The sequence below is a fragment of the Arachis ipaensis genome, chromosome B05, assembly GCF_000816755.2.
Source record: "Arachis ipaensis cultivar K30076 chromosome B05, Araip1.1, whole genome shotgun sequence".
In the NCBI taxonomy this organism is placed as follows: Eukaryota; Viridiplantae; Streptophyta; class Magnoliopsida; order Fabales; family Fabaceae; genus Arachis; species Arachis ipaensis.
The window spans coordinates 95,303,276-95,316,978 of record NC_029789.2 but is presented as its reverse complement, the minus strand read 5'-3'; the positions used below and the strand labels follow the sequence as shown (position 1 = coordinate 95,316,978).

At 38.1% G+C, this 13,703-nt stretch overlaps 1 protein-coding gene across 3 annotated transcripts; it reads left to right on the top strand.

Moving 5' to 3' along the window:
- On the top strand, positions 594 to 13,063 carry LOC107643743 (UDP-glycosyltransferase 89A2). 3 transcript variants are annotated; one of them, XM_021124156.1, is made up of 2 exons: positions 594 to 2,153; positions 10,131 to 10,230. In XM_021124156.1, exons 1-2 carry the CDS (start codon positions 775 to 777, stop codon positions 10,213 to 10,215), a joined length of 1,464 nt encoding a protein of 487 aa, XP_020979815.1. In that variant the 5' UTR covers positions 594 to 774; the 3' UTR covers positions 10,216 to 10,230. The 3 variants fall into 3 exon arrangements, with proteins under 3 accessions (XP_020979815.1, XP_016202957.1, XP_016202959.1); XM_016347471.2 differs by lacking the exon at positions 10,131 to 10,230 and adding an exon at positions 3,911 to 4,030 and having other exon boundaries at positions 595 to 2,153; XM_016347473.2 differs by lacking the exon at positions 10,131 to 10,230 and adding an exon at positions 12,736 to 13,063 and having other exon boundaries at positions 597 to 2,153.

Sequence of the window (13,703 nt, the reverse complement as noted above, 5' to 3'; positions counted from 1 at the left end):
TAATGTATATCTTAGATTTATATTTTATAAAAAATTGATTATTTTGATTGAATTATGATTAAGCATTAATTTTTTAATCAATAAATTAATAACTAAAACGATTTGATATCGGTTTAATTTTTAAAACCATAGTATATTTATAACAAGAATGCATATATGTATATAGTTTAGGAATGAACATATAAAGATGACAAAAATGGAAAAGCACCACAGCAAATAACTAGATTTTAGTATTTTAAAGGACAAAGAATAGGATAGGATGCTAGTATGCTACTATCTGTTGCTGCGTAGGATGCTACTATCTCTTGCTTCAACCACCAAAAAACACGTGACCATGAAAATGTTTATGCTAGCACAGTAGCACCCAACTTTTTCTAGCATTATAGAGTACAGAATTTCCCGATTTAAAGGTTTATTAAAAAATAATTGCTATAGTATCTAAAAATATTTATTTAATTTATTAAAAAAAATTAAAATTAATAAATAATTCTTAAAATATAAAAATAAATAATTATTAAATATTTAAAATTTATTATAAATTCCTAACAAATAAATTAAATAAAAATTATACACTAAATATAAACATTATAATATTATTGATTACCTATACTTTTCTTATCGAGTGCATCACACATTAATAAATGATAGTGAAATCATACAAGCAATAACATTAAACGATGAAAGAATGTAAAAATACATTTGAAACTGTTTTTAAGAAGCCAACATTGGCATCACCCTGTCAAAAGAAAAATCATTGGCATCACCGACGCTACCATGTCCAAGCCTCACATCCTGGTGTTCCCATACCCTGCTCAAGGCCACATGCTCCCGCTCCTAGACCTCACCCACAAACTAGCACTATACGGTCTCACCATCACCATAATAATCACACCAAACAATCTCCCAACCCTCGAACCCCTCTTAACAACCCACACAACAACCATCCATACACTTACGCTCCCTTTCCCTTCTCACCCCAACCTCCCCGCGGGTGCAGAAAACGTCCGTGAGGTTGGTAACACTGGAAACTACCCCTTCATCAACGCCCTCTCTAAACTCCAAACCCCAATCATCCAGTGGTTTAGATCCCAAATCAACCCCCCTTTGGCTCTCATCTCTGATTTCTTCCTTGGATGGACTCAACAACTCGCTGACAAAATCGGTATCAAGAGAATTGCATTCTTCTCCTCCGGCGCCTTCCTCACCGCCGTCTCCCACCACTGCTGGCGGAACCTCCTTCCCCTTCCGCCGCAAACCACAGAGTTTGAGTTCCCTGGCCTCCCCGGAACACCATCGTTTCCGCGGGAGCATCTTCCTTCCATTTTCCTCCGATACAAGGATTCTGACCCGGACGCCGAGCTGGTCAAAGAGGGATTCGCATTTGCGAATCCCACAAGCTGGGCATCGGTGTTCAACACGTTCCAGGCCTTGGAAGAACCATATTTGAACCATCTTCGAGCTGACTTAAAACCCCGAAGGGTCCTTGCTGTCGGCCCGTTGGGTTTCAATCGGGCCGACCAGAGCCTGAACGAAAAAGGACATGACACTTTGCTGAGGTGGTTGAATAAGTGGGAGGAGGGTGCAGTTTTGTATGTCTGCTTTGGGAGTCAGAAAGTGTTAACAAAGCAACAAATGGAAGGGCTTGCTTTAGGATTGGAAAGATCGATGATTCCATTCGTTTGGGTCGTGAAGGAAGGGTGCGGACCCGTACCAGATGGGTTTGCTGAACGGGTTTCGGGTCGTGGTCTTGTGGTGAGGAGCTGGGCTCCGCAGGTGGCGATTTTGGGCCACCGGGCCGTGGGCGGGTTCTTGAGCCACTGTGGGTGGAACTCGGTGCTGGAGGCTGTGACGGCGGGAGTCATGATTCTTGGGTGGCCCATGGAGGCTGACCAGTTCGTGAACGCCAGGCTATTGGTGAAAGACATGGGGGTGGGAGTGACGGTGTGCGAGGGGGCCAGTTTGACACCCGATCCGGATGAGTTGGGCCGGGCCATTGCAGGCACGATGGGGCCGGAAAACCCACGGAGGAGGAAGGCAAAGTGGTTGAGGGAGGAAGCCGCGAAGGCTGTTGGAAATGGTGGGCAGTCCTCTAAGGAGTTGGATGAACTCGTGGAGCTCTTGGTGCTGCTCAGTGTAAAGGAGGAAGGATGCTGGTATGTATGGCATCACATTGCATTATAGTATTTATAGTAAAATTCAACCTGGTTCTTCTCTATTTTTTTAATTTTGTTCAAAAAATTAGTTAAATAATAATAAAGATTAATTTTATAGGAGTTTTATTTGTAATTTGTGAAGATTTAAACTCTCATAAACTATTAATAAGTTTATTTTTTAAAAATTCCTTCACCAATGATGATTAAGTAGAGACATTAAAGTCCATTGCTGAAAAAGATATAGCGAAAAAAAAAATATTTGTAGTACGAAAATATTTTAAAGGAAAAAATAACATTGAACAAGAAATAAAATAAAATAATATCAATGTTGATGATATTTGCATTGGTGACTATTCTATACCCGGTATCCAGGTTCTTTTGCACAGTAAACGACGAACCTGGTTACCCGGGCTTGGGTCACCACCATGGCCCCAGGCCAAGTAATCGCAAACCGGTGTAGGAATTCTTAGTCTAACATCCAAATTTAAATACCTCCTTTATCCTATCTTGGCCAACAACATAAGATAACAACTACACATTATTTAAACCAAGGTTTTGAAAACCGGACCGATCATCAAATTACTCTAATCACTAGTTTACTGGTTTATTGGTCCAACCGGTATAACCAGTAGTTTAACTGCAAAAACCATTTTAGAATAGAATAATAAATAAATTATGAATAAACATTCTAAAATATAATTATAGTCTAATATATATCTTAAAATATCTTCGAAATTTAAAACACTATATAAAATATCATCAACCAAATTCATATGATCTTATCAAAATATAAACTCAAAAGTTAAATAGTAATAAACATATCTAAATATTAAATCCCAACATCATGATTTATCAATCATCAAAATCTGCAAGAACTTGTTGCAAATTTGCTTCAGTGGGATCATCTTCACCTTCATTTCCACCCTCTTGAGCAGAAGAATCAAGAGATGCAACATAAAGACCACTACTACCACCACCACTTTGATATAAATCAGCATCAATATCACCTAATAAAATACACATATTATCATTATATTATAAACTAAAAATATTCTAATAAATCATTAGAAAATAAACTATAATACTTACGCAATAAGTCATCTAAATTACTAGAAAGATCAGGCTTTGTCTGCAACCTCTTCCGTCACCCAAAAGTCAACTAAATTGATGCTTTTATAATCAATTGGATTATATTGTATCTTTTGTTTTCTTTTTTCTTTTTCCTTCCTAAAAAGTTAAATAAAATATATGAATAATTGATAATTTACAAATTTGTATGATGAAGATTACATATGAAATAATATAATATTGCATGAAACATATATTACCTAGATTTAAGATGCAAATTATAAGTAACATAAATAATATCATTTAGTCTATCATGCTCCATTCTATTTCTTCTTTTTATATGAATCTGGTAAAAAAGACTCCAATTTCTCTCACACCTAGAAGAAGCAGATGCTTGGCTAAGAATGCGAATAACTATCTTTTGTAAACATGGAGCAGAACTACCAAATAACCTCCACCATTCATCTACCAATTATAAAACGATAACATATTAGAAGTTATCAATTAAGAACATAAAAGCATAAAATAAGTTACTATTACTTAAACAAATATTCAAATATTCTTACCAGGCTTAAGTTTAGATGCAGCTAGAATAGCTTCTCGTCTAAAAGAGTTTTCCTTCCGATCTTTATATAAATATATTTCTTTTATTACCTCAACTGAATCCAAATTGTTACACTTGCAATAAGGTAACAAGATCAAGCAAATCTCGCATAACATTAGGTGCTTCTTTATAATTTTTATTAAAAAAGAATGCAGGATTCAGGAAGTAAGCTGCCGCATGAAGATCTTTCTTCAAACGCTTGTCCCATCTTGAGTTGATAATATCTGTGTACGGTTGATATGCAGTCTTGTTTTGCTTAAACATCTTTTTAATTGCATCTTCTGCCTTTAGCATTCCTTAATAAACATATCCCAAAGATGGTTTGTTATCAGCATCCACAATCCTCAGCAATTTAATCAGAGGCCCCACAAGTTTACATGCAGTAAAGCAATCATCTCAAAATTTGCTATCCAAAATAATAGCACTCATAACTCTATTAGTAGAAATCTTTTCTAATTTGTGACTAGTAAAGAATGAATCTACAATCAATGCTTACGAATCCGTTTTACGCTCAAAGATGCTCTTCGATGTGATAAACACGATTGCAAAATGGGTTGCACCAAAACGTACAATTTCTCTCCAATTAGGTCTTTTTCTAAGCTAAGATAAGAAAATCATATGATTGTACACAAATACTGTGATCTTTGAAGCACATGTTGCAAGGTTAGAAATATGCGCCATGCTGCTTATATCTTTTAAAATAAGATTAAGGCAATGAGTAGCACATGGTGACCAATAGATATTATCATATTTCTGATTGATAAGCCTACCAGCAGCAACATAATTGGCCGCATTGTCAGTCACAACATGCAAAATATCATTATGGCCAATCCATTCAATCACCTCAGAAAACAAACTGTACAAGTGTGAAGCATTTTTTATGATACTAGAAGCATCTATTGATTTCACAAAGCACAAACCTTTAGAACAATACACCAGGAAATTAATTAACGTTCTTTGTCTTTGATTTGTCCAACCATCAGCCATGAGGGTACATCCAGTTTCTCTCCATGCACTCCTATAACTATCAACTAGCATTTGACATTCTCTTTTACGATAAGCTAACAAGTGAACCCTTAACTTATCATAAGAAGGACCCTTGTAACCAGGTCCAATACCAGCAACACCATCTAGCATATCTTGGAAAAATGGTGACATCACAACATTAAATTTAACTTTACAATCCAAAAGCCACCAAGCAAACCATTTATCAACCTCGTGTATCGCCTCTTTATTTTGCAAAACACTTTTAAGACTTGGTTGAGCTCCTGGAGTTGTTCTTGGTACAAACATAGGAAGAATGACTTTGACTTTCTTTTTTGCATCGCCTCCAACCACTTGCTGACTCGAAGTATGCTGCTGTTCTTCTTGAGCTGTTGCTTCATCAATTGCATCCTCTACCTCATCACCGCCTTTTTCACTAAAACTTACTTTTCATTTGTTTTTGTTGGTCTGAATTTCTTTCAATAAATTTTTCATCTATTTTTCCACATCATATGGAACTTTAGGACATTTTTCACGTCTCCAATAATCTTTGCTAGATCTTTCTTCATCCTGTGAATTTCGCCTCCATTGAAAACTTGTAGATAAAATAAACATTGATATTGTGGTTTTTCATTCACTATTTGTAGAGCAACATACTTCCAAGCTAAATCTGTTCTTCCGTGTAAATTAGAAGAACCTTGTGACTGACTATCGTTAGTACTAGGGGATTAGAATTAGCAACATCATTCGAAATAGCAGGATTGGCAGGCAAATTATTATTCACAGATGCATTATTATCAACAATTGCTTCTTGATTAATACTCTTATCCATAACTGAAATTAATAAAATAAATACGACATTAAAAATAGCCGCAGCACAATGAGAAATAAAAAAATCATCAACAAGACCATATTTAAATTTCGCTTACAGCATTCAGCAACAAACAAACCAAAATATTAACCAATAATCACAAAATACTAAACCTTCACCTAGCAATTACAAACAAAGGCAGTAATTACAAACATTAGCACATTATAAAATATTCTAAAATACTAAACCTTCACCCAGCAAAACCAGCAATTACAAAAAAAGCCATCAGTAAATTTGAACAAAAAAATTAAGAGCCATTAGCAACTAGTAATTACAAAACAGAGCCATCAGTAAATTTCCAGCAATTACAAAACAGTAAAACACTAAAACAGACTAATAGAGCCATCGAGCCATTAGTAAATTTGAAAAAAAATTTTACAGCCATCACCAACCAGTAAATACAAGACAGATCCATCAGCAACAGGCAGTTACAAAACATTACAAGAAAAATAGAAAAAAATTGAACAACAATTTCATAACTTCAAACAAAGTAGAAGACCAAACATTCAAAAATTAAAAGGAAGAAGTGAAAGCAAAGAATTGAAAGCAGGACCACTAACCTTCGACAGAGACACGGACGACAACCAGCGAGATGAGGCGATAGGCGAGACAACGGTAAGAGGCGCACCGACGACGAGCTGCTCTAAGCCACGAACAGAGAAGCCAGCGAAGATGAAGATGACGTGCTGAGCTACCTCGTTTCCGGACATAGGGAAGAGGAAGAAGAAGTGGCATTGAGGACCTAGGGACGGCGGTGGTGTTGAGGACCTTGGAACGGCGGCAGCAATGAAGGGCTAGGGTTTTGCTTTGTTTCGGAGGTCTCTAGGGAGTGCACGAATGATTGGGGGGAAAAGGAGGAGGGGTTGGTTCACGAATGGTTCTGGCTTTTTTTTATATAGATAAATAAAACGGTGTCATTTTATTCGAACTAGCAGGTTACCGGTCCGGTACAACTGGCCAGTTCTCGGCTGGTTCGGTAGTTTTGAAGTGGTTCTCTCTCTAGCGGTTATAGGCAGCAGACCAGACCGCTTTTATCGCCGGTTCCAGTTGAACCGATTCGACCAGCTAGTCCGGTCCGATTTTCAGAACCATGATATAAACAGAACTAAAGGCTCCCTCAGGTATGTGACTAATCCCCTCCTATACCTCTCAGATCTATTCCGACTTGAGCATCAGAGTGTCTTTGTAGGTATCGCCCCCCACCGATCCAAGAGTCTGACATGTCATCATCAAGACCGCTAGTATCTGATCCCTCTCACAACCTGTACGAGTGACATCTTGTACATTGGTGCCATCTATGGGGACCAGCCATGTCTTGACAGCATGGTGGAGGAATTCGAGGAGCGATCCTTAAGTCATCACCATGAACCAGACCCACCAAACCTAACATACAAGCCATAAAGCAATACTCCCCTGCCAACCCACAGGAAGGTAACTAGTGCAGTACAAGTACGAGAAAACGGGATTCCCAAAAATATCGACGGCTTGAGAGAAAAGGCGATCCAGATAATTCAAGAGCTGTTTGGGAGGGTACAGACCCTAGAGGGCCAAAATGTTTCCAAAGAGCGATACTAGCTAGAACATACAAGTCAAACGACCTCTAAGAGTCGATCACGGCGAGATACCCGAAACAAGAAATCCCCTGATCAGTATCATAGTAAACGCCAAAATCGTAGCATCTCCCACGAACCAGAATGCCAACGAAGTGATAAAGATAGAAGGAACCGCCAAGATCCCAAAGGACAAAAAGCGAGTACATCATAATAGGAGCCACCCCGTTCTCTGAAAGAATCCTAAAAGCCAAGCTACCAAAAGGTTTTGACAAACCGACCGATATGAAATACAATAGTATCAAAGACCCCTAGGAACACCTAATGACTTTCGAAGCTAGGATGAACCTGGAAGGAGCCGCCAACACAGTTCGAAGCAGAGAATTCCTGGTTTAACGCCCTGCCGAACGACTCGATCGCCGTTTTTGACGATATCTCCAGGAAGTTTATGGCACAATTTACTACTAGAATTGCCAAAGCTAAGCACTCGATCATCCTGCTCGGAGTCACCCAACGACAAGACGAACCCACGAGAAAGTACCTCGACAGGTTCAATGACGGTGCCTAACGGTCGACAGGCTCACGGACTCCCTGGCCAGCCTTTATCTGACTAACGGACTCATGAATGAAGAATTTTGGAAGCACTTAACCACCAAATCAGTGTGGACAATGCATGAAATTCAGAACGTGGCAAGGGAGTACATAAACAATGAAGAGGTCAGCCAAGTCGTGGCCGCCAATAGGCACCACCTTGGCAAGACGGTGCCACAAAGCAAACCCTTCCCAAAGAAACCCCCAAATGAGTACTTAAAACCCGCCCCCACCAACCGACCACCCAGAGTGGGAAAATTCACAAACTACACACCCCTACCAGCCCTGATTACAGAAATCTATCACCAGATAGCAGAGCGAGACATCCTCCTGAAGGCACGACAATTGAAGGAATGAACAGGCGACAACAAAAGCCTATATTGCGACTATCACAGGAGATACGACCACAAGACTCAAGACTGCTTCGACCATAAAGATGCCCTAGAACAAGCCATCCGAGACAGCAAACTTCCTGATTTTGCCAAGATCATCCGGGAACCCCGAAAAGTCGAACGTGAAAGATCACCAGAGCGAGAAGGGTGAAATCCTAGAATGATGAGACAAGCGCACTAGGAAAGCCCAGAAACTGACCCGACTATAATAGTGAATGTGATTACGGGAAAAGATGCACCGAAAAAATCCAAGTCAAAGCTGAAAAAAGATCTTCAAGTACTAGCCGTGAAAGACAAAACACGACCCCCTGTCTGTCAGTAAAGGTCAGAATCGGATTAGTAAAACGAATACTAGTAGACACCAGAGTTAATTCAAACATCCTTTTTAGAATAGCCTTCGACAAACTCGGACTCCGAAATGAAAACCTACAAAGCCACCGCAACAGAGTCACTGAACAAATCTTGTCCAAAAGATGACTTCCCTTTTGCCAAACATTGATGGAGTAGTAGATGCTGCCTTGGGAGACTAGTACCTCAGCTTTATGGACATGTGCTCTGGGTACAATCAGATACCAATGCACCGACCAGACGAGAAGAAAACCGCGTTCATAACCCCCGAAGACACATACTGCTATACAGCCATGCCCTTTAAACTGAAAAATTTTGAGGCTACCTACCAGCGGCTCGTCACCAAGATCTTTAAAGATCTCTCGGGGACCAAATTGGAGGTCTACATTGACGACATGATAGCCAAAACTCAAACTAGAGAGGAAGTCATTAAGGACCTAAAGCTTATATTGGGTGCATTAAGGAAGCAAGAAATGCGTCTCAACCTGACAAAGTGCACCTTTAGCATGGAGGTCGGGAAGTTCCTGGGTTTCATGATCACACAACGAGGAGTAGAGATAAACCCAAAAAAGTTTAAGGCCATCCTTGAGATGAGCAGCCCTGTAAACCTCAAGGACGTCTAAAGACTAACAGGACAACTCAGTGCTCTCTCATGCTTCCTCGGAGCCTCGGCCCAAAAAGCCATCCATTTCTTCAAACTCATGAAAAAGGGCACATTGTTCATATGTGAAATGCGAAGAGGCTTTTCAGCACTTCAAAAGAATACTAGCAAAGCCCCCATACTCTCAAGACCAAGAATGGGAGAGACTTTTTACCTCTACATTTTTATAATGGAGGAAGCGATAGCAGCAGCTCTCATCCAAGAAGACGAGCAAAGGACACAAATCCCTGTATACTTCATAAGTAAGGTTTCTCCAAAACGTTGAGATGCGATACTCCAGATTTGAGAAACTCGCCTTCGTACTATTCACGACGTCCTGATGCCTTTGGCAGTACTTCTCCAGATATTTATGAGTGAAGAGGAATAAGAAATTAAAATTCATTATAGGGGAAGTGAAAATAATTAGAATACGCATTAAAACACTAATCTTAGAGGTTTTAGCCCAAAATTGGGCCATCGGGCTAAATCGAGAGATACATGGCTGAGGAGAAGAGAGGAAGAAGAGAGAAAACCCTGAACCCCTTGTGATCTTCAAAGCTCCATAACTACTAGAGCTTTAATCACCATACCATTTGCGGCCACGCGAAGCCTATCTCGCCATCTTCAATTCTATCTAAACATTTTAGTAAGCACTTCCTTCACCAATCTCCAGTTTTGGTTTTGGTGTGAAAATCACGTTATTAGCTTGTGTGTTCATGAAACTTGGTGATTCATGTGTTTAGGGGGAGCTCTAACTTAAGTTCTAGCTAAGTTTCATCACTAAATTCAGTGGGTAAAGGTAAGAACTACTCTCCCTATGTATATATGAACTTTTATGAAGCCCTAGTTATTGAGTATTGTGTATATTATGTGAAATTAGTGTAGATTAAGTATTGGAGGTATTGAATTGATTGTTGGTGGTGCTTGAGCTTGGCGGAGGTAAAATTGGAATTTGGACTTAGTGGATTTCAAGATTTGAAGGTTGATTTTGGCTTCCTAAGAGGTACGATTTAAGTTTTATTTAAATATCATGTAATGTGATATGAAGTCCTAGGCTAGATTCCCTTAAGAATATGATTAAATTGCATGATTGGTTGAAATTAAAATGTTGTAATTGTTGAGTTGTTGGATTTGATTGTGAATAGTGACTGGTGGTTTATGAGTTATTGATGAAAATTGATGAAATTGATGAGTTGACGAATTCGAATGTGAGAATATGATGTGAAATTTGGTTGGGTTAGTAGTTATTGAATAATGATGGAGATTGTTGGAATGAATGATTAGGTTTGTGATTGAGTTGGAGATTGTGGAATTTATTGTTGAAGAAATGAGGCTTTGATAATTTTATAATTGGAAGTTAAATTGCTAGCTGATGAATGGTTAGGGAGGCTGTTGAATGATGATATGTATGTTAAAACTATGTAGGAATTGCTTTTGTATGGTTTTGGTTTATTTTAGGACAATGAGTTGATGAGGTTTGAGGAAATTGGAAAATTCTATTTTTGGGTAAAAATGAATTTTGACCAAATTCGGTGGGCCGTAACTCAGTCCTCGGAGTTGAGAATTCAATAAAACTAGATTTTTTTGAAAATTTATTTAAAAATCTTTCCAACGGTTCAAGAATGATTGAAAAATGAATTTTGTATAAAAAGTTATACAAGTTTGAAAATTGGGCTGGAAAATTAAATTCTATGGCATATCAGCTTTTGAAAACCTGGTATGCATGCGTATGCAAAAAACACTCATGCGTACGTGAGCATTTAGCTCGGCTAAGTGCTCTCACATACGCGAATGTGGCTCACATACACGACCATGTCTTTTGACACTGAAGCATATGCGAAGGTGGTCTGCATACGCGAGATTTTCAAGTTTACACTCATGCGTACGTAAAATGTGCATACATGCACAATCACCCCTGTTTTACTGAAACGTGAATTTTTAAGTTCTCAACCATTCTTCGCGCCTTCTAAACCTCTGTAAACCCTGTTATGAGTCTAGAGCCAATATAATAGAGGGTAGAGGAGTTAAGAATGAGAATGTATGAGTTGAGTTAGTGAATTGAAGAACGATGGATTAAATGTAATGATGATGATTGATTATGATTAAGTATGATAAGAATGGTTATGATAATGGGGAAAGATGATGGTTGATTTTGATTGAGGATGACGAACATGATCATCATGATGAGGAAAGATGATGATTGATTCGATTAAGGAAGATGAGAATGATTATGATAATAAAAGATGACGATCATTGATTATGAATATGACTATGAATGAAGTGAAATAAGATTGAGTACAAGTTTGATAATGAGTGATGGGGAGTAGGAAGCCTGATTTTGGTAAATTGATGATGGATTGGAGAGGTTGAGGATTCCCTTCGGATTATACGTTATATACAATAAATGAAGATTTTGATGAGATTAAGATTGAGAAGTGTGTCGGGCACTATATTCCAAGAATGTGACAGGCACTATATCCCTGAATGAATAGGCGAGTTGAGGTTGAGGATTCCCTCTCTCGTGTTGTCATTATAATTGAGATTTGGATTGATGTGGTAAGGACGGTGGCTTTATCCCGCTCACGTATAGGCAAGTTAAGATTGAGGATTCTCTCTCTTGTTGTGATAGACAAGCTGAGGTTGAGGATTCCCTTTCTTGTTGCAGTGGGCCGCCAAGGTTGAGAATTTCCTCTCTTGTTACATCAGGGAATTGAATAGAGAAGGTTAAGAATTTTTTTCGATTCAATTTCTGGCTGTGGTATGAACGAGTGAGGTTTAGGATTCCCCATCATTACATCACAGTCTCTCTCTAAATGGGAGGTTAAGGATTCCCTCTTGGAAAGTTGAGGATTCCTTCGTGTTGAGAGACGATATCCGGGTTAGCTACCAAGTGTGTCGAGTTTTGGCTATATAACTGACAGATGAGCTCATTAGCCATAGGGCAGACATGCATCATTTGCACTTAATTGCTTTGTTTGGGTTTGCTATAGTTTTGGCTTGTTAATTTGTGCATATTAAATGACTTTGTGCTAATTGCTTTAGTTGACTATACTTGTGGTTTATTTGTTTATCTTGCTTGTGTTTGCATATCTGAGAAGTCCCTCATGCTAGTGTCGGTTGACGCTGAGGGCTGTCCTTGGTGATATGAAATGGTGAAATGAATGAATAATAAAGATAAATATTGAATGAGATAATTTGAGCTCTCTGGGTAGATACAGTAGAGTGATTCCACTTGCTTTGCGTGGAAATTTGATGTATTGAGATATGATCAATGAGTTCAAACGATCTGAAGGTTGTTCTGGTTGAAGTTGGTGAGTTGTGAAAATAAAGAAGAAAGTGAATTAGAGTAGAATCCCTTCAGATAGTTGCCTAATCATGGATTAGTGAGAATCTAGGATGGAAAGATTGTTATGTGGATGTTTAAGATTACTTAGTGAGTTTTCGTTACCTTATATTGTATTTACTTGGCATTTTTATTGTATTGGAAACACATGGGTCAGGGGTTCTCATTCTGTATATATCTATTTTTTTCAGATGCAGGTCTTAATACTCCACAGTGATTTGGAGTTTGTTTGGAAGATGGCGAAGTGATCTTGAGCTCTGTTTATATTTTGTTGTTGATTTTTCTCTTTCTTTATTCTGAAAAATTTTATGATATATATGTATTTCATTTTGAAAACTTGCCTATAGAAGCCTTGATGTAATTATTGGGAGAGATAGAAAATATTGTTGTCAACTGCTTTCATCATTGTAATCCTAGTCAACTGCTTTCAGACACTGCGTGTGTGTATTATGCTAGCAGTTTTCATTTAAATCCTTTCAAGATTCTCGTTTAATAATTTATTTTAACTATATACATGTATTATAAATCTTCCTTGAGTCGTGCCACCTTATTATCATTAACTTATGACTTGAGCATAAGGATTTGAATATTAGGGCATTTTCCGTCGCTAACCTAATTTGAATTTTACAATATTATGTGACAAATTTAGGAGAAACTACTTGCTCGCTAAAAATAAAAACTTTAGTGACACATTAGCTAGGAAATTGTCCATCACAAAATGCATTTCAAGTATTTGTGATGAATTATCTAGGAACATTGTTCCTTACTATTTCGCACAAAGTTTATTTAGCGACGAACTAGTGTGTGAATTGTTTCTCTCTGATTTATATCAAACATTTGCGACGGAACAGTGACAACAATATCCCTCACTAATTTACTTTTATTCTATTGAACTCCTAAGTAACTGATTTACTAGAACATTGTCACTCACTAATTAATTTGTGACAAATTAGCGAGAATTTTCCTGCTCTTTTTTTAGCTACAAAACTCAATTTGTGAGAAACAAACTTACTCGTGAATCTCTCGCTAATCAGTTGGTTTTCTTAAGTTTGGATATTTTGTTACTGTTCATTAATTTTGTCATTTGTATGCCATTGATTCCTCGCTAGTTAGTGACAGAAGTGACTGATGATACATCATCTTAAGCAATTTTTAAGGT

What these genes read in the sequence shown, in the direction of transcription:
- LOC107643743 (XM_021124156.1), top strand. Translation starts at nt 775, where the DNA reads ATGTCCAAGCCTCACATCCTGGTGTTCCCATACCCTGCTCAAGGCCAC. An exon ending in GTAAAGGAGGAAGGATGCTG is followed by an intron (nt 2,154 to 10,130) that starts GTATGTATGGCA and finishes GTGGTGCTTGAG; the next exon opens with CTTGGCGGAGGTAAAATTGG.